Source organism: Loxodonta africana, chromosome 18 (genome assembly GCF_030014295.1).
Source record: "Loxodonta africana isolate mLoxAfr1 chromosome 18, mLoxAfr1.hap2, whole genome shotgun sequence".
NCBI lineage: Eukaryota > Metazoa > Chordata > Mammalia > Proboscidea > Elephantidae > Loxodonta > Loxodonta africana.
In genome coordinates, this window is record NC_087359.1 from 65,242,413 (window position 1) to 65,268,990 (window position 26,578).

Here is a 26,578-nt window from a genome sequence, read left to right on the forward strand (position 1 = left end):
CGAGGGGGCCTCGGTCACTCCCCTCCTCCTCCTGGAGTCCACCCTCCTGGGCTCCGCAGTCGGTTCTTTAGTTGGCCAGCCCCCTCCCCCCACTCTTAGGCAAGGAATTACTGGTACCTCGACCCCTACCAGCATCAGCTGGAGTCCTGAATGCGGAAGACCTCCAGGGATACTTTCCACTGAGGAGCTCAGGGGTCTTTTGGGAACCTGTCACCAGGTGGAGCATCCTCTCTATGCGATGATGGGCAACGGCCACCATCCTGAAGACACGGGTGGCCGTCGGTGGGTGTGGCAAGAACTGCTTGCTCAATGTCTTCAGCAAGGACCAGTTCTCAGAGAGTTTCAATGCTTTTGCTTCCTCTGGATCCTGCATTCAGCTCATCATCATCTGACCTCCAGTTCTTGGAACTAGAGCTAGCAGCTCACCTGCTGATCTTGGGATTTGTCAGCCTCTACAGCTACATGAGTCAGGAGAAGCCCAAGCCTGTTGCCTGACCCACAGACATACCAACCAAGTGAGCCATTTTCTATTCTTTTTTTTCTGTGTTTTAAGTAAAAGTTTACAAATCAAGTCAGTCTCCCATACAAAAATTTATACGCACCTTTTTTTGCTATATACTCCTAGTTGCTCTCCCCCTAATGAGACAGCACACTCCTCCTTTCCACCCTGTATTTCCCAAGTCCATTCAACCAGCTTCTGTCCCCCACTGCCTTCTCATCTTCCCTCCAGACAGGAGCTGCCCATATAGTCTCATGTGTCTACTTGATCCAAGAAGCTCACTCCTCACCAGTATCATTTTCTCTCATACTCCAGTCCAATCTCTGCCTGAAGAGTAGCCTTGGGAATGGTTCCTGTCTTGGGCTAACAGAAGGGCTGGGGATCATGACCTCCAGGGTCCTTCTAGTCTCAGTAAGACCATTAAGTCTGGTCTTTTTACCAGAATTTGACATCTGCATCCCACTATTCTCCTGCTCCATCAGGGATTCTCTGTTGTATTCCCCGTCAGAGAAGCCATCAGTTGTAGCCAGGCACCATCTAGCTCTTCTGGTCTCAGGCTGATGTAGTCTCAGAATTTATGTCACCCTTTCTATCTCTTGGGCTCATAATTACCTTGTGTCTTTAGTATTCTTCATTCTCCTTTGATCCAGGTGGATTGAGACCAATTGATGCATCTTAGATGGCCACTTGCTAGCGTTTAAGACCACAGATGCCACTCTCCAAAGTGGGATGCAGAATGTTTTCTCAATACATTTTGTTATGCCAATTGGCCTAGATGTCCCCTGAAACCATGGTCCCCAAACCCCTGCCCCTGCTACGCTGACCTTCAAAGCATTCAGCTTTATTCAGGAAACTGCTTTTGGTTTAGTCCAGTTGTGCTGACCTCACCTGTATTTTGTGTTGTCTTTCCCTTCACCTAAAATAGTTCTTGTTCACTATCTAATTAGTGAATACCCCTCTCTCTCCCTCCCTCCTCACCCTCATAACCATCAAAGAATATTTTCTTCTGTGTTTAAACTATTTCTTGAGGTCTTATAATAGTGGTCTTATACAGTATTTGTCCCTTTTGAAATTATTTTTTCTTTTTATTGTGCTTTAAGTGAAGGATTACAGAGCACATTAGTGTCCAATTAAATACTTCATACACATATTGTTCCATGACATAGTTTGCACTCCCCGCAATGTGCCAGCACTCTCCCCATTACCACCCTCAGTTCCCCATTTCCATTTGCCCAGTTTTCATGCCCATTCCTGCCTTCTCTTCTTTGTTTTTAGGCGTATGTTATCCTTTCTGTGTCATGCACATGATTGTTCTAAGAAGCACTTTCCTCATGTGTTAATACACATTAATTTATAGGCCTGTCTATTATTTGGCTGACAGGTGATCTTCAAGAATGCCTTCGGTTCCAAGTTAGAAGGAAGTCCAAGGTTTATAGTCGCAGGGATTCCTCCGGTCTCCCTCCAACCAGTAAATCTGTTGTTGTTTTTTTTTTTAATTTTTATTGCGCTTTAAGTGAAAGTTTACAAATTAAGTCAGTCTCTCATACAAAAATTCATACACGCCTTGCTATGTACTCCTAATTGCTCTCCCCGTAATAAGACAACACTCTCCTTCCCTCCACTCTCTATTTTTGTGTCCATTCAGCAAGCTTCTGACACCCTCCACCCTCTCATCTCCCATCCAGACAGGAGCTGACCACATAGTCTCATGTGTCTACTTGATCCAAGTAGCCCAATCATCACCAATATCATTTTCTATCCCATAGTCCAGTCCAAGCCCTGTCATTCCCTGGCTTTGGGAATGATTCCTGTCTTGGGCTCACAGAAGGTCTGGGGACCATGACCTCTGGGGTCCTTCTAGTCACAGTCAGATGATTAAGTCTGGTCTTCTTACAAGAATTTGAGGTCTGCATCCCACTGTTCCCTTCCACCCTCAGGGGTTGTCTGTTGTGTTCGGGTCGGTCATCGGTTGTAGCCAGGCACCATCTAGTTCTTCTGGTCTCATACTGATGTAGTCTCTGGTTTATGTGGCCCTTTCTGTCTCTTGGGCTCATAATTACCTTGTGTCTTTGGTGTTCTTCATTCTCCTTTGATCCAGGTGGGTTGAGATCCATTGATGCATCTTAGATGGCTGCTTGCTAGCATTTAAGACCCCAGATGCCACTCTTCAAGTGGGATGCAGAATGTTTTCTTAATAGATTTTATTATGTCAATTGACCTAGATGTCCCCTGAAACCATGGTCCGCAAACCCCTGCCCCTGCTACGCTGGCCTTGGAAGCATTCAGTTTATTCAGGAAACTTCTTTCATTTTGGTTTAGTCCACTTGTGCTGACCTAGCCTGTATTGTGTGTTCTGTTTCCCATCACCTAAACTAGTTCTTATCTACTATCTAATTAGTGAATACCCCTCTCCAACCCTCCCATCTTCTTCCCTCTCGTAACCATCAAATAATATTTTCTTCTCTGTTTAAACTATTTCTCAAGTTCTTAATAATAGTGGTCTTATACAATATTTGTCCTTTTGCAACTGACTAATTTCCCTCAGCATAATGCCTTCTAGATTCCTCCATGTTATAAAATGTTTCACAAATTCATCACTGTTCTTTATCAATGCATAGTATTCCATTGTGTGAATATACCATAATTTATTTATCCATTCATCTGTTGATGGGCACCTTGGTTGTTTCCATGTTTTTGCTATTGTAAACAGTGCTGCAATGAAAATGGGTGTGCCTATATTTGTTCATGTAAAGGCTCTTATTTCTCTAGGATATAGTCCAAGGAGTGGGATTGCTGGATCCTGTGGTAGTTCTATTTCTAGCTGTTTAAGGAAGTGCCAAATTGATTTCCAAAGTGCTTGTACCATTTTACATTCCCACCAGCAGTGTAGCAGTGTTCCAATCTCTCCACAGCCTCTCCAACATTTATTATTTTGTGTTTTTTGGATTAATGCCAGCCTTGCTGGAGTGAGATGGAATCTCATTGTAGTTTTGATTTGCATTTCTTGAGTGGCTACTGATTGTTAGCATTTCCTCATATGTCTGTTAGCTACCTGAATGTCTTCTTTAGTGAAGCGTCTGTTCATATCTTTTGCCCATTTTTTAATTGGGTTATTTGTCTTTTTGTAGCTGAGTTTTTGCAGTATCATGTAGATTTTAGAGATCAGGTGCTGATCAGAAATGTCATAGCTAAAAACTTTTTCCCAGTCTGTAGGTAGTCTTTTTTACTGTTTTGGTGAAGTCTTTGGATGAGCACAGGTGTCTGATTTTTAGGAGCTCCCAGTGATCTAGTTTCTCTTCTGCATTGTTAGTAACGTTTTGTGTACCGTTTGTGCAATGTATTAGGGCTTCTAATGTTGATCCTATTTTTTCTTCCATGATCTTTATCATTTGAGACTTTATATTTAGGTCTTTGATCCATTCTGAGCTCGTTTCTGTGCAAGGTGTGAGGTATGGGTCTTATTTCATATTTGTGCAGTTGGATATCCAGTTATGCCAGCACCATTTGTTAAAAAGGCTGTCTTTTCCCTATTTAACTGCTTTGGGGCCTTTGTCAAATATCAACTCCTCATATGTGGATGGATTTATGTCTGGATTCTCAATTCTGCTCCATTGGTCTATGTATCTGTTGTTGTACCAGTACCAGTCTGTTTTGATTACTGTGGTGGTATAATAGATTCTAAAATCAGGTAGAGTAAAGCCTTCCACTTTGTTCTTCTTTTTCAGTACTGCTTTACTTATCCAGGGCCTCTTTCCCTTCCATATGAAGTTGGTGATTTGTTTTTCCATCTCATTAAAAAATGTCATTGGAATTTGGATCAGAATTGCATTAAATCTTTTGGTAGAATAGACATTTTTATAATGTTAAGTCTTCTATCCAGGAGCAAGGTATGTTTTTCTACTTATGTAGTTCTCTTTTGGTTTCTTGCGGAAGTGTTTTGTAGTTTTGTTTAAGTCTTTTACATCTCTGGTAAGATTTATTCCTAAGCATTTTATCTTCTTGGGGGCTACTGTAAATGGTATGGATTTGGTGGTTTCCTCTTCAATGTTCTTTTCATTGATGTAGAGGAATCCAACTGATTTTTGTCTATTTATCTTGTATCCCTATAGAGTCACTATGAGTTGGAATCAACTCGATGGCAGTGGGTTTGGTTTTTGGTATCTTGTATCCCGATACTCTGCTGAACTCTTCTATTGGTTTTAGTAGTTTTCTTGAGGATTCTTTAGGATTTTCTATGGCTAAGATCATGTCATCTGCAACTAGAGATACTTTTACTTCTTCCTTGCCAATGTGGATGCCCTTTATTTCTTTATCTAGCCTAACTGCTCTGGCCAGGACCTCCAGCACAATGTTGAATGAGAGTGTGATAAATGGCATCCTTGTCTGGTTCCAGATCAGAAGGGAATGCTCTCAGCCTCTCTCCATTTAGGATGATGTTGGCTGTTGGCTTTGTATAAATTCCCCTTATACGGTGGCTTCAGGGGACATCTAGGTCAATTGGCATAATAAAATCTATTAAAACATTCTGCATCCCACTTTGGAAAGTGGCGTCTGGGGTCTTAAATGCTAGCAAGCACCCATCTAAGATGCATCAATTGGTCTCAAACCACCTGGAGCAAAGCAGAATGAAGAACACCAAAGACACAAGGTAATTATGAGCCCAAGAGACAGAAAGGGCCACATAAACCAGAGACTACATCAGTATGAGACCAGAAGAACTAGATGGTGCCCGGCTACAACTGATGACTGCCCAGACAGGAAACACAACAGAGAACCCCTAAGAGGGCAGGAAAGCAGTGGGATGCAGACCTCAAATTCTTGTAAGAAACCAGACTTAATGGTCTGACTGAGACTAGAAGGACCCAGGAGGTCATGGTCCCCAGACCTTCTGTTAGCCCAACACAGGAACCATTCCCAACGCAAACTCTTCAGACAGGGATTGAACTGGACTATAAGATAGAAAATGATACTGGTGAAGAGTGAGCTTCTTGGCTCAAGTAGACACATGAGACTATGTGTGCAGCTCCTCTCTGGAGGGGAGATGAGAGGGCAGAGTGAGTCCGAAGCTGGCTGAATGGACACAAAAATAGAGAGTGGAGAGGAGTGTGCTGTCTCATTAGGGGGACAGCAACTAGGAGTATATACCAAGGTGTATATAAATTTTTGTATGAGAGACTGACTTGGTTTGTAAACTTCCACTTAAAGCAGAATAAAAATTAAAAAAAAAAAAAGAAATGTGTAAACTTGGCAAAAAAAAGAATGTTATGTTTACACTATACTGTTGTCTACTAAGTGTGCAACAGTATTATGTCTAAAAGACCGATGTTGTTTTTGTTAGGTGCCATTGAGTCGGCTGTAACTCATAGCGACCCTATGCACAACAGAAAGAAATATTGCCCTGTCCTGTGCCAGCCTCACATTGGTTATTCTTGAGCCCATTACTGCAGCCACTGTGTCATCTTGTTGGATTTTACCAAGGATGATGTCCTTCTTTACCAAGCATAAGGTCTTTCTCCAAGGACTGGTTCCTCCTGGTAACATGCCCAAAGTGCATGAAATGAAGCCTCCCCATCCTGGAGCATTCTGGTTGTATTACTTCCAAGATGGATTTGTTCATTCTTTTGGCAGTCCGTGGTATATTCAATATTCTTTGCCAACACCACAATTCCAAGTTGTCAATTCTTCTTCAACCTTCTTTATTCATTGTCCAGCTTTCAGATGCATATGATGCGATTGAAAATACTATGGATTGGGTCAGACACACCTTAGCTTTCAAGGCGACATCTTTATTTTGCAACACTTTAAAGAGGTCTTTCACAGCAGATTTGCCTGATGTAATGTGTCTTTTGATTTCTTGACTGCTGCTTTCTTGAGTGTTGATTGTGGATCCAAGTGAAATGAAATCCTTGATAACTTCAATCTTTTCTCTGGTTATCATGATGTCGCTTATTGGTTCAGTTGTGAGGATTTTCGTTTTCCTTATGTTGAGGTGTAATCCATACTGAAGGCTGTGGTCTTTGAGCTTCATTAGTAAGTGCTTCAAGTCCTCTTCACCTTCAGCAAGCAAGGTTGTGTCATCTGCATATCACAGGTTGTTAATGAATCTTCCTCCAATCCTGATGCTGCATTTATCTTCATATAGTCCAGCTTCTCAGATTATCTGCTCAGCATGCAGGTTAAATAAGTACAGTGAAAGGATAAAACCCTGAGACACACCTTTCCTCACACAGTATCCTCTTGTTCTGTTTGAACATCTACGTGTTGGTCTATGTATAGGTTCCTCATGAGCACAATTATGTGTTCTGGGATTCCCATTCTTTGCAAAGTTATCCATAATTTGTCATGATGCAGTCAAATGCCTTTGTATAGTCAATAAAACACAGGTAAACATCTTTCTGTCATTCTCTGCTTTTAGCCAAGAGCCATCTGACATCAGCAATGATATCCCTCATTCTATGTCCTCTTCTGAATCTGACTTGAACTTCTGACAATTCTCTGTTGATGTACTGCTGCAGCCACTTTTAAATGACTGTCAGTAAAATTTTACCTGTGTGTAATATTAATGATATTGTTGGATAATTTCTGCATTCTGTTAGGTCACCTTTCTGTAGAATGGACACAAATATGAATCTCTTCCAGTCAGTTGGCCATGAAGCTGTCTTCCAAATTTCTTTACGTAGAGGATTGAATACCTCCAGTGCTGCATCCATTTGTTGAAACATCTCAATTGGTATTCCGTCAATGCCTGGAATCTTGTTTTTGTCATTCCCTTCAGTGCATCTTGGACTTCTTCCTTTACTACCATCAGTTCTTGATTATACTCTACCTCCTGAAATGGTTGAACATCGACCAATTCTTTTTGGTCCAGTGATTCTGCATACTCTTTCCACCTTCTTTTGATGCTTCCTGCATTGTTCAGTATTTTCCCTGTAGAGTCCTTCAATATTGCAGATCAGGGCTTGAATTTTTTCTTCTTGAAATTCTTTCAGCTTGAGAAATGCCGAGTGCGTTCTTCCCTTTTGATTTTCTATTTCCAGGTCTTTGCACATGTCAATATAATACTTTTCTTTGTCTTCTTGAGCCACTCTTTGAAATCTTCTGTTCAGCTCTTTTACTTTACCATTTCTTTCTTTCTCTTTAGCTACTCTACATTCAAAAGCAAGTTTTGAAGCCTCCTCTAACATCCATTTTGGTCTTTTCTGTATTTTTAATGACCTTTTGCTTTCTTCTTGTGTGATGTCCTTGACGCCATTCTACAACTCCTGTGGTCTTTGATCATTAACGTTCAATGCATCAAATCTATTCTTGATATGGTCTCTAAATTCAGATGGGATATACTCAGGGTTGTATTTTCAGCTCTCATGAACTTATTCTAATTTTCTTCAGCTTTGACTTGTACATAGCTTAATTAAAAAAATACTTTATGGCTAAAAAATGCTAAGTATCATCTGAGCCTTCAATGAGTGTTAATCCTTTTGCTGGTGGAGGGTCTTGCCTCAATGTTGATGGCTGCTGACTGATTAGGGTAGTGGTTGGTGAAGGCTGGGGTGGCTGTGGCAATTTCCTAATACAAGACAACAATGAAGTTTTCCACATCGATTGACTCTTCCTTTTAATGAAAGATTTCTGTGTACCATGTGATGCTGTTTGATAGAGTTTTACTTACAGAGGAACTTCTTTCAAATTTGGAGTCATTTCTCTCAAACTCTGCTGCTGCTTTATCAACTAAGTTTAGGTAATGTTCTAAATCCTTTGTTGTCATTTCAACAATGTTCACAGCATCTTCACCAAGAGTAGATTCCATCTCAAAGGATCATTTTCTTTGTTCAGCCTTAAGAAGCAACTCCTCATCTGTTAGAGTTTTATCATGAGATTGCATCAATTCAGTCACGTCTTCAGGCTCCACTTCTAATTCTTGTTCTCTTGCTATTTCTACCACATCTGCAGTTACCTCCTCTACTGAAGTATTGAACCCCTCAGAGTCATCCATGAGGTTTGGAATCAACTTCTTCCAAACTCTGGTTAATGATATTTTGACCTATTCTCACACATCTAGAATGATGAATCCTTTCCAACAGGTTTTCAATTTACTTTGTCCAGATGCTTCAGAGGAATCTGTGGCAGCTATAGCCTTATGAAATGTGTTTTTGAAATAATGAGACTTGAAAGTCAAAATTACTCCTTGATCCACGGGCTGCAGAATGGATGTTGTATTAGCGGGCGTGAAAACAACCTTAATCTTGTACATCCCCACCAGAGCTCTTGGGTGACCTGGTGCATTGTCAGTGTGCAATAATATTTTGAGAGGAATCTCTTTTTTTTTTTTTCTTAACAGAATGTCTTAACAGTGGGCTTAAAATATTCAGTAAACCATGTTGTAAACAGATGTGCTGTCATTCAGGCTTTGCTGTTCCATTTATAGAGCACAAGCAGAGTAGATTTAGCATAATTTTTAAGGGCCCTAGTATTTTCAGAATGGTAAATGAGCATTGGCTTCAACTTAAAGTCACCAGGTGCATTAGCCCCTAACAAGAGAGCCAAACTGTCCTTTGAAGTTTTGAACCCAGGCATTGACTTCTCCTCTCTAGCTATTGAAGTCCTAGATGGTATCTTCTTCCAATATAATGCTGTTACATCTACAGTGAAGATCTGTTGTTTAGTGCAGCCACTTTCACCAATTATTTTGGCTAGATTTTCTGAATAACTTGCTGCAGCTTCTACATCACTACCTGCTGCTTCATCTTGTACTTTTATGTTATGGAGACAGTTTCTTTTCCTAAACCTCATGAACCAACCTCCACTAGCTTCAAACATTTCTTCTGCAACTTCCTCACCTCTCTCAGCCTACATAGAATGAAAGAGTTAGGACTTCTTTCTGGATTAGGCTTTGGCTTAAGGGAATGTTGTGGCTGGTTTGATCTTCTATCCAGACCACTAAAACTTCCTACCAGCAAGAAGGCTGTTTCGCCTCCTTATCATTCATGTGTTCAGTGGTAGCACTTTTAATTTCCTTCAAGAACTTTTCCTTTGCATTCACAACTTGGCTATCTATTTGGCACAAGAGGCCTCCTTTTGGCCTGTCTTGGCTTTTGACATGCCTTCCTCACTAAGCTTAATCATTTTTAGCTTTTGATTTAAAGTGAGACTCTTCCTTTCATTTGAATACTTAGAGGCCATTGTAAGGTTATTAATTGACCTTATTTCAATATTGTCATGTCTAAGGGAATAGGGAGGCCTGAGGAGGAGGAGAGAGATGGGGGAATGGCTGGTTGGTGGGGCGGTCAGAACACACACATTTTTTTTTATTAACTTTTATTAAGCTTCAAGTGAACGTTTACAAATCCAATCAGTCTATCACATATAAGTTTACATACATCTCACTCCCTACTCCCACTTGCTCTCCCCTTCTTGAGTCAGCCCTTTCAGTCTCTCCTTTGGTGACAATTTTGCCAGCTTCTCTCTCTCTCTATCCTCCCATCCCCCCTCCAGACAAGAGTTGCCAACACAATCTCAAGTGTCCACCTGATATAATTAGCTCACTCTTCATCAGCATCTCTCTCCCACCCGCTGACCAGTCCCTTTCATGTCTGATGAGTTGTCTTCGGGGATGGTTCCCGTCCTGTGCCAACAGAAGGTCTGGGGAGCATGGCCGCCGGGATTCCTCTAGTCTCAGTCAGACCATTAAGTTTGGTCTTTTTATGAGAATTTGGGGTCTGTATCCCACTGATCTCCTGCTCCCTCAGGGGTCCTCTGCTGTGCTCCCTGTCAGGGCAGTCATCGATTGTGGCCGGGCACCAACTAGTTCTTCTGGTCTCAGGATGATGTAGGTCTCTGAGAACACACACATTTATAGGTTAAGTTCGCCCTCTTATATGGTGCAATTTGTGGGGCCCCAGAACAATTATAATAGTAACATCAAAGATCACTGGTCACAGATCACCATAACAGATATAATAATAATGAAAACCTTGAAATATTAAGAGAATCACCAAAACATGACACAGAGACACAAAGTGAGCATATGCTTTTGGAAAAATGGCATCAACAGACTTGCTCAACACACGATTGCAACAAACCTTCAATTTGTGAAAAATGCAGTATCTGAGAAGCACGATAAAGCTAAGCACAATAAAATGACATATGTCTGTATACAATTCACTGGTTTTGCTTCTCTAAAGAACACAGCCTAAGACAATTGCCTCAAGTAAAGAGAGCAACACTCATGCAGAGTTTTTGGCCCAAGGCATATTTACAAATTAGCCCAGAGAACTCTCTAAATCCAAACAAGTCCATTTAGAGCTTTGATCCTTGGTGATTCAAAAATAGAATTTATAATTTCTTCATCTTTATATTTCCCTAAATAAGAATTATCACAAACTAACGTGATATCTTCTTTACAAAATAATAATAATGCCAATAGTTATCCATAAGGTATAATTTCTTACTTTGATACTTCAGAAGAAAATATTAGCATCTCAAATATTCAAAATTTTAGATTTATTACATTGCAACCTGATATCTTATATATCTTTTGTGTTCACATCGCATGATATATATTTCAAAATTTTTCCACAAGTCGGTTTAAACTGATATGAAATTTGATGATATTCATCTTTTATTTATTCACTTGTCTGAGAATTATAACTATGCTAATATAAAAATAGAATTTACTTTAAAAGATTTACACGAAAGAAAACGTGCAGTCATTGGATGGCTTGTTTTATAGATCATTACTTTTCAGTAGCAAAGCCTGAGAAAGACCAACATCCTGATCTGAAGAAGCCCTGGTGGAGCAGTTGTTAAGCACTTGGCTGCTAACTGAAAGGTTGGCAGATGGAACCTACCAGTCTATCCACAGGAGAAAGATGTGGCAGCCTGCTTCTGTAAAGATTTCAGCCTTGGAAACCCTGTGGGGCAGTTATACTCTGTTCTACAGGGTTGCTGTGAGTCAGAATCCACTCGATGGGACACAACAACAACATACTCTACTAAGTCAGGCAGGTAAAGCCAGGTAAGCACAGCTATATTTCACGTGATTGTGGAGAAACGCATTTAACAGTCAAAAAAAATTAAAACTAGGGGGTATTTCCACAAAGCCAAAAATCAAGAAAAATCAATATTAAAAATGATTATAATACTTTACAATGTGGAGAAAGCACATTCAGCCATTGTTGATGGCAACAAGATTGGTAAAAACTCATTTGATAAGTACCGTCTCCACAACGGTCGGGAGTAACAAAAATGTTTATCTCTTTGACCCTGGATTTTCTCTTTCCGGGGTCTTAGGAAAGCTTCAAGGAAGAAAAAGGGCCTAAGTTGACATACGTTCCTCAATAACTTGTTCAAAATTACAATAATGATTAAATATGTATGTATGTCTGCTTCATGGAGCATTACAGTTATTAACATGAATACCATGGTTGTTTTAATAAAAGTAAAATATATGGTTTAAAATGAAAAGAATATTGCTTAGCATTATATATGTATTAAAAAAAGCCAAACCCATTGCCGTCAAGTTGATTCTGACTCATAGTGACCCTAAAGGACAGAGTAGAACTGCCCCATAGGGTTTCCAAGGAGTGGCTGGTGGATTCAAATGTCCGATCTTTTGGTTAACAGCTGTAGCTCTTAACCACTATGCCACCAGGGTTTCCATATATGTATTGGGAGGGAATAAATACAAACGAAAATACCTGCTTTGCTACAATTTAAAATATTTTTGCCAATATTTCCTGTATTATATTCTCTTTATGCTAAAAAAATACACTTAGAAAAACTTACTATAAACATGTAAATAGATGCTCACACACATACATATGTGTAAATTTGTGTGAGCTGGGAGAGTGGTGTGGAAGGAGGCTGTCAACACTAATTACCACAGGGGGCTGGGAAATGGAGAGTGGACCAGGAAAGATTTTTTCACTTGTTATAACAAGTACATGTTACTCTTAAAGTAGGAAAAGAAAAAAATCAAAGCAAATTTAAAGATAAGAAGGGGGAAAAAAACAAGAAAATTAAAAAAAAAATTTTTAAGGAAACCATGCCTTAGGAATTTATGGCTGGCAAGTTTCTGGATGATTCCTTTGTTTTAGTTACTGCCATCATTCTATATATACAACGGCAACCATGTTTTCATTGTTCAATAGTACATCATGCACAGTAGTATGTCCATTTGGGCAACATCTGACCCCATATATATCCGTGGTCCCATAAGTTTGCAGAAATCTTGATCTGAGAATGGGATGTACTGGATGTAACTGGACATAGCAAATGAAACAGCTTCCTGCACACGACATGTGTATCTCATGTCTCTGTGTACAAAGCAATTGCACTGCCAGGTGCCTATTTGTTATCATGAACCATTGTACGTACCTCAATTTTTTTTTTAATCCATTCTGCCACTCTCTGTCTCTTTATTGGTGCCTTTACTCCACTGATATTCAGCATAATTATGGATAGGTGTGAGTTTAGTGCTGTCATTTTGATGTCTTTTTTTGTATGTTGTTGACAGTTTCGTTTTCCCACTTTATTTTTTGTGCTGAGTAGTTTATCTTTATACATTGTCTTTTCCTATTATTTGCTGTTGTTGATTTTGTTTCTGCTGAGTCTTTATTTCTTTCTTGTATTTTATTTCAATGAGTGGGATAGTTAGTCTCCTTTGTGGTTACCTTAATATTTACCCCTATTTTTCTAAGTTTAAACCTAACTTTTTTATATCATCTTGATTTCCTCTCCACATGAAAGATCTATGACTACATTTCTTAGTCCCTTTTTACTGTTTTAATGTTGTCTTCTTTTACATAATGACATCTCTGTTTCCCTGTTTTGAGCATTTTTTATCTTGATTTATTTTTGTGATTTCTCTATCTGGGTCAACATCTGGTTGCTCTGTTCTGTGTTCTACTCTTGGTTGATATCTGATATTATCGATTTTCTGACCACAGAACTCCCTTTAGTATTTCTAATAGTTTTGGTTTGATTTTTATGAATTCCCTAACTTCTGTTTATCTGGAAACGTCCTAATTTCACCTTCATATTGGAGAGACAGTTTTGCTGGATATATGATTCTTGGCTGGCAATTTTTTTCCTTCTATGCTTTATATAAGTCATCTCATTGCCTTCTTGCCTCCGTGGTTTCTGACGAGTAGTCTGAATTTATTCTTATTGACCCTCCTTCGAAGGTGACTTTTGGTTTATCCCTAGCTGCTCTTAAAATTCTCTCTTTATCTTTGGTTTTGGCAAGTTTGATTATAGTATGTCTTGGTGGCTTTCTTTTGAGATCTACTTTATGCGGTGTTTGATAAGCATCTGGAATAGATATCTCCTCATCTTTCACTATATCAGGGAAGTTTTCTGCCAACAGATCTTCAACAATTCTCTCCGTATTTTGTTATCCCTCCCTGTTCTGGTACTCCAATCACTCATAGGTTGTTTCTCTTGAGAGAGTCCCACATGATTCTTGGGGCTTCTTCATTTTTTTAATTCTTTTATCTGATTGTTCTTTGAATATATTGGTGCCAAGTGTTTTATCTTCAGTCTCACTGATTCTGCCTTCCACTTCCTCAATTCTGCTCCTCTGACTTTCTACTGAGTTGTCTAATTCTGTACTTTTATTGTTAATCTTCTGAATGTCTGACTGCTGTCTCTCTATGGATTCTTGTAGCTTAATAAATTTTTCATTATGTTCCTGAATAACCTTTTTAATTTCTTCAACTGCTTTATCTGTGTGTTCCTTGGCTTCTTCTGCATTTTGCCTGATTTCATTCCTGATGTCTTGAAGAGTTCTGTATATTAATCTTTTGCATTCTGCATCTGCTAATTCAAGGAAAGCACCTTCATCCAGATTCCTTTACTCTTTGTTTTGAGAGCTTATTGAAGTAATTATGGTCTGCTTCTTTAGGTGATTTGATATTGACTGCTTTCTCCAAGCCATCTATAAGTTATTGTATTAGTTTATTTTATGTTTGCTTATTGTACTCCAGCTTCGTGCTTTGTTTTGTTTTGATATGCCCAAATAGGCTGTTTGAGTGAGCTAGCTTGATTATTTCTGCCTTTGAAGCTCTAACGTCCTGTCACCAGATGGCTAGAGCTGTTATCAGGTACATGAGCCAAGAAGTCCATTCACTTTTCTTGTATGGATTCAGCTCAGGTGTCCAGGTAGTTGGTCATCAAGTGTGTGGTACAGGCTCTGTCCTACAGTCTTAGAGGGGCAGGGGTCATTGGTGTAGGTACAGATATCTGTTTGTAGCAGGGGGTCATGAAAAAGGCAGGGGGCTGACAACCGCCCCCCGAGTGTCTGTGAGGAAAGTGCATCCCTGTTCCCTAGAGCACACAGGTATGTGGATTCTGCAGATGGACCATGGGCACCCAATGCTTTTGGTTGTAAGGACTGGGAGGTACCGTTTGTCCTTGGACCCCTGTCATGGGTGGCTAGGTGATATGGATGGAGCCACCAGTCCTTAGGCCTGATGGTAAGTGAGGACCCTGTTTAATAGGCAAAGTGGTTTCAAACATCAACCACCCACATTTCCAGCGCACAGCTGAAACAGTTGCAGTCTGCCAACAAGGGTCTATTCTCCTAAAACGGGCCCACACAGGTCCAGGCAAGCATGAAAGGTATTCAAAGTCCATGGACCATTTATGCCTGGACAGGAGCTGCTTCTGTCCTGAGCTCCCCAGCTTAGTGGAATTGGAAGACTATCTTTTCCTCCAATTGTGAATTTGTTCTTTCTCCAAGGCTGGGAGAATGGCTCAGGGCACCCATCTCAGGCCCAGGGAAATTGACAGCCACTGAAGCTGGCTTGGCAGCTGAGGGTGAGATAAATACAAGTACTTAGTTTTTGCCGAAAGCACCCTTCTTCTCTGGTTCCGGAGGTGTGAGTAGGCTGTGCAGCTAGCTGTATTCCCCTGAAGAAACCACATCTGGAACACTACTGCCAGGCCTGCCACACTTGGGCCAGGGAATGGCGCCTAAGAGTTTCTGGTGATTCAGGACCGGTTCTGAACCATCTCTTCCTCCCCCTGCTGCTTAATCTCTTTTCTAACTTGCCCTTTGATGTTCAGGGCTCCTAGCTTGTCATATATATAATTGTTTCACTTTTTTTTTCATGTCTTTGTTGTAAGAGGGATCATCAGAATCATCTAACTACTCTGCCATCTTGGCCCCCCTCTCATATTTTTAATGTAATGGGCTTTACAGGGGATTGGTTCTACGTAACTTTGACATTTGTAACCTGGTGATTGTATGCAATATGGTGTTTGAACAACAGCCGAATCACATGAAGTTCTATTTCACGGTACATAGAGTGGACATTCACCAATGCATGACTGTACTTTGCATTGCTAAACAATAGGAACACATCAAATAGGGCCACATATTACCACATGGAAGCCTGGTAGCACAGTGGTTAAGAGTTTGGCTGCTAACCAAAAGGTTGGCAGTTTGAATCCACCAGCCACTCCTTGGAAACCCTATGGGGCAGTTCTACTCTGTCCTACAGGGTCGCTATGAGTCAGGGTCAACTCAACCGCAACAGGTTTGAGCCTTTTTGTTTTTCTTTTTAACCACATACTCTAACAACAATGATATTCTTAGGACATTATCCAGTATTCTCAACTCTACTTGAAACAGCTACTAGCAACTTGAAGATAATGTCTCTTTACAGTTGACCAAAGGTCATTTCATGCTTTTCTGGAGAATGGAGAGATTAAAAATAGCTTCTTCTTTCAAAAAGTTTTTTTTTTTTAATCCATGTCAGGAGAGTGAATGCGTTGCCATCGAATCAATTCCGACTCATAGTGACCCTAGAGCAAAATCTAAAACTCAGCACACAGTAGGCACTGCTGAGAGACAATAATGGTAATAGCCAACCTGTAACTAGTACTTGCTGTATGCCAGGCAGTATTCTAAGGGCTTTACATTCATTAACGCATCTGGTCTTCATATCATCTCTATGAAGCAGATTCTACTATTCTCCCATTTTACAGGTGAGACACTAAAGTGCAGAAAATTTGAGTAACTTCCTTAAGATTAGCTAGTAGGGGCACAGAGGTGCCAGAGTCTCAGGAAGCTGACTCTTAGATGTTTTCCTCTACTAAAAACTTACACAGGCAGCTTTTTCCTTCTTTTGTATTTCCCTAAGTCCCCTCTGCATCAAGTGTGGTTACTGATACCTTGCTTTCACCCACACTACCCTCCCACACACCCAAATCCACCTTATTCTTCAGTTTAAACTCCATCTCCTTCCAGAAGTATCCCCTGACATCCGAGCCACAGGCACTGTTTCTTATTCTAAGTCCCCAGGGCCCTTACTGCCCAGCATTGTAAGTCTCTGTGCCACAGTTACCTTTCTCCAACCTGAATATAAACTATTAAGGGCACATCCTCAGAATTTTATGCCCTTGGACACTAAAGAGGTCCTCAAACTCCATCAGTTTCACCCACTATCAATTTATCGATTAGGAAGCTGAGACCCAGGGAGAGGGAATGTCTTGCCTGGAGTTCCGTAGGTGGTTGGTAGCCAAACCAGGACTCGAATATATTGTTTTTCTCAATACTTCTCTGACACTTGTCAGAGCTCAACAAAGTTGGGCACCCCAAAGAGGCTGAATAAATGTTTTCAAATGAATGAATAGTTGAGCTGGAGAAGTACATACTCTGGGGTGTGACTATCAGTTCTGCACCCCAGGTGGAGAAAGGGCAGATGAGAAACAGGCTTCCCTCAGGAGAAATCAGTTCAGCCTGGAAAATTAGGTCAACCCCTCAGATCGAGAAGGGCGGCTTCGCCGAGGTCCATGAGGCCGAAAGGACAGTCGAGAGGCTTTGAAACAAGAAGCAGAAATCATCTTGCTCTGGCACCAGCTTTCCCGTAAGCTGGGCAGGGCTGAGGTCCCGCTATCTCCAGCCTGGCTGTGGAGTGATAGAGAGCAGCTACCCTCAAGTCCATCAACAGCAGCTCCGTGCAGGGTGTGAGACTCAGCTGCCCTGAAGCCAGAGGCTGCTAACAGCTCCAGCACTCCCCTTTGCCCCCCTCAGTCCTGGGTTAGGTGGGACTCTTGGGGCTGAAGTGGGCCTGGAGTTCTGAGAAGTGCTTCCGGGGCCTGTGCTAGGAGTCTGGGCATCTAGGTGCCCAGATCCACTTCACTGCTCTTCTCACAGTGGGCCAGAAGGAAGAGCTATCCCAGAGCAGAGGAATCACATAGTGAGGTCACAGTTTTAAGGGTGGTGGTCACAGCTCAGCATGGAGACAGCCAGGGAAAAGAGGCCAGGGTCCCCTGGCTGTGTGATCTTTGACAAGCCCTGTCCCTCTCAGCCTTTGGTGCCCCTTGGTAGGGGGCAGAGGAGTGACAGCATTCTCTCAGCACATTTGGCCAGTAGGGGTGGTCACCACACTGAGAGGCTTCCATCCCAATTCTTGGGTGCCAGACTCCTTCATTCCATTTCTTCCATTGTCTCTCCAGCAGAGTAGGAAAGGGAAGCAGTGCTGGCTGAGGGCTGAGGGGTCCTCATGGGGCCAGCGGTTCCAGCAGGCCATCACAGCTCTCCATGGAGTTTCCTGGTTAATTAATTAGTATGTGACCCCTTTTGCTCCCAGCCTGAGTGCCACTCCTCCTGCCTTGGCCTATTGAGGTAAATCTTCTCTCCTGGGCCCACACACCTTCCTCCTACCTCTGCTGGACGTGGATCAGCCTCTGAGTGTAGAGCGCAGAGGGCAGAGTCTATTTGTGCTCACAGGTGAGTCGTCAGACAGGGAGGCAGGGAGAGGAATAATCAATGGAAAAAAAGGCCAGGTGGGTAAAACAAGCTTCTGAGGGAGAGGAATAAATGAGAAGTAACCACCAAAATGTGGCAGACAACATGTGGAAGTGGAAGAGAGCATAGGCGGGATTCAGAAGACTGGATTAGAATCCTGGCTCTGTCCCCAGATTGCTGAATGACTTCAGGCACGGTGTTCTCTGGGCCTTGCTTCCCCTGTTTGTGACATGGGTGCTGGGTGAGGTGATATCTAAGAATCATTGCCAGATATCAAGACAGGAAAGTGAGCTTTTTGTCTTATCCTTCTCTAAATGCCCTCCCTGCCTGGTCCTCAAGTCAGTACCTGCCTGGCATAGAGTAGATACAGCAGTTAAGATTGTTGAATAAATTACTGAAGAGAGATGCATGACACATTGGCAGAGTAGAGGAGGGGGATTGTGTCTTTGGAATACCAAATGGAGATAAGAGGGCTCATATTGAGTTAAAAACTGTGGTTAAAGTGGAAGCTATTTGGGGCACCATTGAGAAAAGAATCTGGGGTGACCAGGAAGAAACTGGAATGAAGAAATTGGATAGAGGCCCAGGACCAAAGTTTTCCCCTGCCTGGCACTGCCCACTCCCCACTCTGTGTAGGCAGCCAGAGACCAGAGGCAAGAGGGAACCAGAGCGAGGAAGGAGTTGGCATTCAGTGGTGCTGATGCATAGACTCGTGCCAGGATGTGTGTCTGCAAGAATCTGTGAATGTCTCTTTATGTCTCTGCACCTGTTTGCATTTGTGGGTCTGTGTTTGGGTTTTCATGTGTATGTGACTTCTGGGCATGAGTGTCTACATTTTCTCTAAGTGTATGGATCTGCATACATGTGTATGTCTGTGGATAAATGACTGTAAGTGGGAGTCCATGAGTGCCAACGTGTGTATATTCCTGTCCAAGTGGGTGTGAGTGTATGTCTGGGCATGTCTGTGTGTCTGGATGCACCAGGATATGTCTGTGTCTATGAGAAAGCACGCATCCCTGTGTATTTTTGTGTCTTGGTGCATCTGAGTGTTTGCTACCACAAGTGACCCTTTCCTCATAGAGTTTAGGGCCACAAGCTGCCTGGGAGATAGGGTTTCTGGTTCTAGATCTTAATTATCCCTGACTCATTTTGTAAACTTAAATAAGTCCTTCCTATCTGTTTCAAGGAAACCCTGGTTGCACAGTGGTTAAGAGCTATGGCTGCTAACCAAAAGGTCGGCAGTTCCAATCTACCAGGCGCTCCGTGGAAACCCTGTGGGAATCAACTCGATGGCAGCGGGTTTGGTTTTTTTGGTTTCACCTGTTTCGAAGCAAACACCTTCCATACCTGGGCCTATGGAAAGGACTCTGAGTCAACTAGAGCAGCTCAGCAACCAGGGAAACTGGCCCTGTGCCAGGTGTCTCTGCAAGAACCAGCATAAATCACTCACCATATCTCCCCATCACCAAAAGTACTTAGGGCCTGGGGTAGGTGAGGAAATCGACTTTTACTAGGTGCCTACTATTTGCCAAGTGCTTTTTTATATATATTACCTTGTTTAATCTTCACAGCCAACTATAAGGATGCTATTATTATCCAACTTTTGGAAGGGGAAAAGAAAAATGAAGCTCAAAGAGGTTAAGTAACTTCCCTGAAGTTTCCCTTGTAACTTCCTTTGCACATGGTTTTCCCTTTGTCTGCTCAGTGAATGCCTTGTCCTTTAAGCTGGCCCTGCTCAAATGCCACCTCCTTTGTGGAGCCTTTCTTGGCTTTGCCAGGTCTGTCCCAGGACTAAGGTCAGATGGGAAAAGACAACTAAATATTTGCCCTCAGAAGGTTCACCATCTAGTAAGGAAGGTGAGCATCCCAGAAGAAAAAGTCACTTTGATAATGGGCAAATGAGGGCTTAGTTTCACAGGAGAGTTACTTTTGGGCTGGAGAAGTCAGGAAAGGGGATGGCACCTCTTGGAAGAGGAGGAGCCAAAGCTGGGTATTGAGATAAGGCAGGGAGAGCATTTCAGGCAGGGATGGGATGGCATGTGAGAAAGATGAAACCAAGAGACAGAAACAAGGCCAAACTGGCTGGGGTGGGAGGGAGGGCAACACACGGAAGTAGTTGGAGCTAAGGTTGGACAAGAGCACTGGGAGCCACGTTGGAAGGCTTTGAATACGTATGCACTGTATTTAATGGGCAGTGAAGAGAGGCAGTAAAGTTAAGTGGGCACAGCATGAATAAGGAATTCTCAGGGTCCTCACAGCTCTGGCTTTCTCTCTCTCTAGGGCTGCTGCCCTAGCCAGCAAGAAACAGGCTAAGGTCTCTGGGCTGAGATGGCTGACAATGGATCTGCCTTCAGGACTGGTAATCTCTGGCCAAGAGGAAGAACAGCCCAGAGGCTCTGCAGACAGTGCTGAGGTCTGGCACGCAGCCCTTCAGGTGAGAGGACCCAACGCTGCTCAGCTATGTTCCTACCTTGTGTCCTACCTTCTTCCCCACCCCCCTTCATTGTGCCTTACAGCATTAGCAAGGAAGAGGTCATATTTTAGCTCTACTCCACCAGCAAAACATCGTCCTGTGCCTTCACATTCTCTTCCAACTGCATGAAAGGCGTTTCCCACTCCCATGCCTCTGTCAACCTGATAATTTCCCACTCATTCTTCCAGACCTAGTTCAAACTTCAACTCTTCTTTGGAACTTTCCCTGAATCAGGCATGGAGTCTCTGGGTGGTGCAAATGGTTAAGTGCCTGACTACTAACCGAAAGGTTGGTGGTTCAAACCCACTCAGATGTGCCTTGGAACAAAGGCCTAGTGATCTGCTTCTGAACGGTCACAGCTTTGAAAACCCTGTGGAGTGCAGTTCTACTCTGCAACACATGGGGTTGCCATGAGTCAGAATTGACTCGATAGTAACCAGTTGGTCTGAAACAGGCAGGCAGAGAAAGTCACTCCCACTTTGTTCATACAGATAGTGTGGTGCTTGTTACATTGTGCATGGCTGAAGGTCGAGGATGTGGTTGATGTACCTCTATAGCCCCACAGCCTAACACAATACCTCGCACAAACCTGGCACTCAATAAACAGACATGAAGTGTACGGTTGAGCTGTTAAACTGCCCCAGGGAATTCTGCCCACTTCAACTCCAGCTGGAGCACTGCATCTCATTTCCATTAAGAAAAATATTGGCAAAGCAGTGGGTGTCTAGAATGGCAAAGGATCTAAAAATTAAGTCTATAAGGAAGAGTCTAAGGTACCAGGGTGTTTGGCTGGGGCAAAGAAGACTCACTAGACACAAAATAGATTTCTTCAACCACCATGTGAAAAGCTGCAGAGAAAGCAGACTTGGATGTGTAACTCCAGAGGCCAAAACTGGGCTCATGAGTAGAAGCTACAGAGAAGGTTTCAGCTGAGATTAAAGAAAAACATACTTAAGTAACTACAGCCCTCCAGAAGCGGACTGGAATGCCTCAAGGAGCCATCAAGGAGCAGGGCGAACCATCAGAGTTTTGGCGGAAGGGAACTAATATCTATTGAGCACCACTTCTGTGCTAAGTGCTTATACATACATAACCTCATTAAATCCTGTCATCAACCATGTGAGATAGGAATCAATTTCCCCATTTTATAGGTCAGAAGAATGGAGATGACATGAAGGTGGGTCTATGTTTACATGGCCAATCAGAATTAAAACCAAAGCAGCTCTGACTCCAAAGCCAGTGCTCTCTCCATGACATCCCATACCCTCCCACATGCAGGTTGGGAGGGAAGGTCAGTGGCTTTGTGGAGGAGAATCCTATACTCAAAAGAGGTTGGATTGGAGAGGGCTAAGGTCCTAGCTCTGAGACTGAGTGGGGGACTTTGATTCTATATTGGGGGAAGTGAAGGGGGTTGGCATGAACACAAGCAGATTATTTCCCTGGTACAACCAATCCCAGTAAACTCAGTGCTGTCAACCAATACGTGACAATAATAGAGAAGCAGAAAAATGAAAAAAGAGGATATATCTGGAGCCTCTCCCAGGAAGTGACAGAAGTGATCACTGTAGTTTGCCCATCATCTCCTCTTCTTCACTCCCCCTTTGTCTTTGTTTTCATTCATTCCTCTTAGAAAAGCTTTATTCAACAAGTATTTATTAGACAAATTATGTGTACATATCACTGGACAGCAGTAAGATGAGCCTCCCTGCTAAGAGATGACTTTCCTGGCAAAAGGTGAATGGGCTAGATTAGTAACAGAACATTTCTAGAAACCTAGGAGCAAAGGGAGAAAAGAATATGTTTAAGGAAGAGATTGAGTGGGGATGACACAAGTGCATTGTTGCTCAGATAAGTGAAATCACTTGGTTAACTTATCAACTCTGCAAAGTTTCTGCCCAACTGATTTTGTGCACTCTTTGGTCAGAGCAAGGAAAAACTTTGTGTCTGGGTTATATGCCGATGTCTCACTCTCTTCCCTCCATGCCTTCTCTGCCAACAACCCCAATCTCTTCCACCTGCCTGGAACGCGCCCTCCCCTTCCCACCATATCATGTCTTTTTCCTGAACCCGTATTCATTCTCCAAGACCTGGTTCAAATCCCACCCCTTCTTTGGATTCTTCCCAAACTCCTCCAGAAAGAATAATTTATACTCACTTAGTTCATAAAATTAATAAAGTACATAACACTCTGCAAGCTGCTACAGGTCAAACTGTTTGAGGGCAGGAGCTAAGACTTGTTCATCACTCTGTCCCTCGTGGTATTTAGTACAGGTGTCAGCAAAGTACAGTCTGCAGGCCAAATCTAGCTCCCACCTATTTTTGTAAATAAAGTTTAATTGGAACACAGCCATGGTCATTTGTTTATGTATTGTCATCTATGGCTGCTTTCATGCTACTAGGGCAGAGTTAAGTCATCGCAACAGAGACTGTCTGGCCCCGGAGCTTAAAATATTTACTATCTGGCCCTTTATAGAAAAAGTTGGCCAACCCCTGAGCTAGCATACAGTATGTGCTGAAAAATTGAAAGGTAAATTCACAAGGTATTTTGTGAAGAAAATTTGACTGATATTCAGAAGGCCTGGGTCCCAGTCCCAGCTCTGCCCCTAACTAATTGTTTGGCTATTAAACAAGCAAATAATGATGATAGATAAGTAACAGTTTTGAGTGCTTATTAGGTGTGGGGTTTTATCCGCTGAGTGTTTAAACCTCTTATCCACTGTATCCTCACAACCAACATCAGGAGTAACTACTAAGGAAACTGAGGTTCAGAGAGTTCACACCATCTGAGTGGCAGCGTCAGGACTCAAAGCTAGGTCTGACCTACTCCAAAGCCTGAGCCCTTGCCTACTAACTTAGAACACTCTTCTGAGACTCAGTTTCTTCAGCAATAAAATTAGGATTGTTGCATGAGCACTGTAGTTTTCAAATCATTTTAGCAAGGAAAAAATTTTTTTTAAACATTGTTTACATAGAGCCCCAATATCTCAGGAAGTCTACCTAGAGCCCCCAGCATTTAGGCCTGCTGCCTCATTTCTGCCCTCAGCACTCCCACCCGTCTGGGCATTCCAAGGCTCTGGCCAACCTCACATCGGCCCCAGGGTTCCTCCTCCTCGGCCTGATGGACGGGCCAGACGCCCACCCGCTGCTGTTCCTGCTCTTCCTTGGCGTCTACCTGCTCAATGCCCTGGGCAACCTGAGCATGGTGGTGGTGGTGAGCTCCGATGCGGCTCTCCACTATCCCATGTACTACTTCTTGGGTCACCTGAGCCTCGTGGACGTCTGCTTTACCACCGTCACGGTCCCCAGGCTGCTGATCAGCCTGCTCCACCCAGGCCAGGCCATCTCCTTCCAGGGATGCTTTGCCCAGATGTACTTCTTCGTGGCCCTGGGCATCACTGAGAGCTACCTGCTGGCAGCCATGTCCTACGACCGCGCGGTGGCGGTGTGCCGCCCGCTGCACTACTGCGCCCACATGACGCCCGGGCGCTGCGCGGCGCTGGTGGGGGCGTTCTGGACGGTGGCCCACCTCCACTCACTGCTCCACACGCTGGTCATCTCCGCGCTCTCCTACCCCGCCTGCGCCCCTGTGCGCCACTTCTTCTGCGATATGACGGTGATGCTGAGCTTGGCAACCTCGGATATATCCGCCGCGGAGACTGCCATCTTCTCTGAGGGCCTGGCCGTGGTGCTGACCCCGCTGCTCCTCGTGTCCCTCTCCTATGTCTGCATCCTTGTCGCGGTGCTCAGAGTGCGGTCCGCTGGGGGGCGGCGCCGTGCCTTCTCCACCTGCGGGGCCCACCTGGTGGTGGTGTCGCTCTTCTTCGGGTCTGTCCTCTCCGTCTATTTCCGACCGTTGTCGGCCTACTCAGCCCACTACGACCGCCTGGCCAGCGTAGTCTATGCCGTGGTCACGCCGACCTTAAACCCTTTCATCTACAGCCTTCGCAACAAAGAGGTCAAGGGCGCCCTAAAAAAGGAGTTCAGATGCCGGGCTGCACCCCAAGAGTTGTGAGGGCAGGGCTGAATTCACTAGCATTTCATTGATAAAGAACCTTTTTTTTTCTTTCTTTCTTTGTAGCTTTCAAAGTACTATCAGTTTTGTCCAACAGCGTCTTATTTCCTGTTAAATAAAAATTAGATCAGAAACAACAAAGTGTCTGTCCTTAGTGATGCGTACATCCAAACCAAAACCAAACCCTTTGCCTTCCAGTTGATTCCGATCCATAGTCACCCTACAGGACAGAGTAGAAGTGCCCTATAGAGTTTCCAAGGAGCTCCCGATAGATTCGAACTGCCGAGCTTATGGTCAGCACCCATAGCACTTACCCACTACGCCATTACGGTTTCTGGTGTGTACAGACCAGTCGGTTAAATTAGTTTTATATTGCCTGAATGTTTGCAGTAGATTATACTTTTAAATTTTGGAAACTATAAAAGTGAACAAGGGGGCATAGAGAGGAGTCTTATAGTTTGGGGAGAAGAAAAAAGTACAACCAACAGCAACCAAGTGGAGAGAAACCAGTAGAAACCTAAAGGGGGTTTTTCAGAGGTTTGCTAGGTGTGCTGTAGTGTAACAAACCTTCTTGTAGGTTCCTCCTCAGGTGGAATCCCTGTATTTCTAAGGTCCGTCCATCTATTTCTTCCACAAAAATATCACCAAACTTCATTAATCTTGCTTTATCCGATCTTGGAACACATGGGCAAATATCATTAATATGACCCGCAATTAAAATTTTGCTAAAGGTCATTCAAAAACAGTTGCAGCAGTACATCAACAGGGAACTGCTGGAAATTCAAGCCTGATTCAGAAGAGACCGTGGACCAAAGGATATCATTGTTGATGTTGGAAGGGTCTTGGCTGAAGGCCGAGAATGTCAGAAAGATATCTACCTGTGTTTTATTGACTATGCAAAGGCATTCAACTATGTGGATCATGACAAATAATGGATAACTCTGTGAAGAATGGGAATACCAGAACACTTAATTGTGCTCACGAGGAACCTATACATAGACCAAGAGGCAATCATTCGAGCACAACAAGGAGATGCTGGGAGGTTGAAAAATCAGAAAAGGTGTGCATTATAGTTGTATTCTTTCACCATACTTATTCGTTCTGTATGCTGAGCAAATAATCAGAGAAACTGAACTATATGAAAAAAAATGTGGCATCAGGATTGAGGAAGACTCATTAACAACCTGCATTATGCAGATGACACAACCTTGCTTGCTGAAAGTGAAGAGGACTTCAGGCACTTACTGATGAAGATCAAAGACCACAGCCTTCAGAATGGATTGCACCTCAACATAAAACAAAAATCCTCAAAACTGGACAAATAAGTAACATTATGATAAACAGAGAAAAGATTGAAGTTGTCAAGGATTTCACTTTACTTGGATCCACAATCAATGCCCATGGAAGTAGCAGTCAATAAATCAAATGACGTATTGCATTGGGCAAATTTGCTTCAAAAGGCCAGTTTAAAGTGTTGAAAAGCAAAGATGTCACTTTAGGTGTGCATGACCCAAGCCATGGTATTTTCAGCCCCCTCCTAGGCATGCAAAAGCTGAACAATGAGTAAGGAAGACCAAAGAATTGACTCCTTTGAATCATGGTGTTGGCAAAGAATATTGAATATACCATGGACTGCCAGAAGAATGAACAAATCTGTCCTGGAAGAAGTACAGCCAAAATGCTCCTTAGAAGCCAGGGTTGTGCAACTTCATCTCACATACTTTGGACATGTTATCAGGAAGGACCAATGCCTAGAGAAGGACATGATGCTTTGTGAAGTAGAAAGAGGGTCAGCAAAAAAAGAGGAAGACCCTCAATGAAATGAATTGACACAGTGGCTGC

At 42.9% G+C, this 26,578-nt stretch overlaps 1 protein-coding gene across 1 annotated transcript; it reads left to right on the plus strand.

Moving 5' to 3' along the window:
• The first annotated feature begins 241 nt into the window (after positions 1-241).
• LOC100671684 (olfactory receptor 1L4-like) lies at positions 242-24,841 on the plus strand. The gene is made up of 3 exons (XM_064270339.1): positions 242-282; positions 20,532-20,685; positions 23,768-24,841. The coding sequence occupies exons 1-3, from the start codon at positions 242-244 to the stop codon at positions 24,734-24,736; spliced, it is 1,164 nt and encodes a 387-aa protein (XP_064126409.1). The 3' UTR covers positions 24,737-24,841.
• The last annotated feature ends 1,737 nt before the right edge of the window (positions 24,842-26,578 follow it).

What these genes read in the sequence shown, in the direction of transcription:
- LOC100671684 (XM_064270339.1), top strand. Translation starts at nt 242, where the DNA reads ATGGGCAACGGCCACCATCCTGAAGACACGGGTGGCCGTCG. An exon ending in GAAGACACGGGTGGCCGTCG is followed by an intron (nt 283 to 20,531) that starts GTGGGTGTGGCA and finishes CTCTCTCTCTAG; the next exon opens with GGCTGCTGCCCTAGCCAGCA. An exon ending in TCTGGCACGCAGCCCTTCAG is followed by an intron (nt 20,686 to 23,767) that starts GTGAGAGGACCC and finishes TTCTGCCCTCAG; the next exon opens with CACTCCCACCCGTCTGGGCA.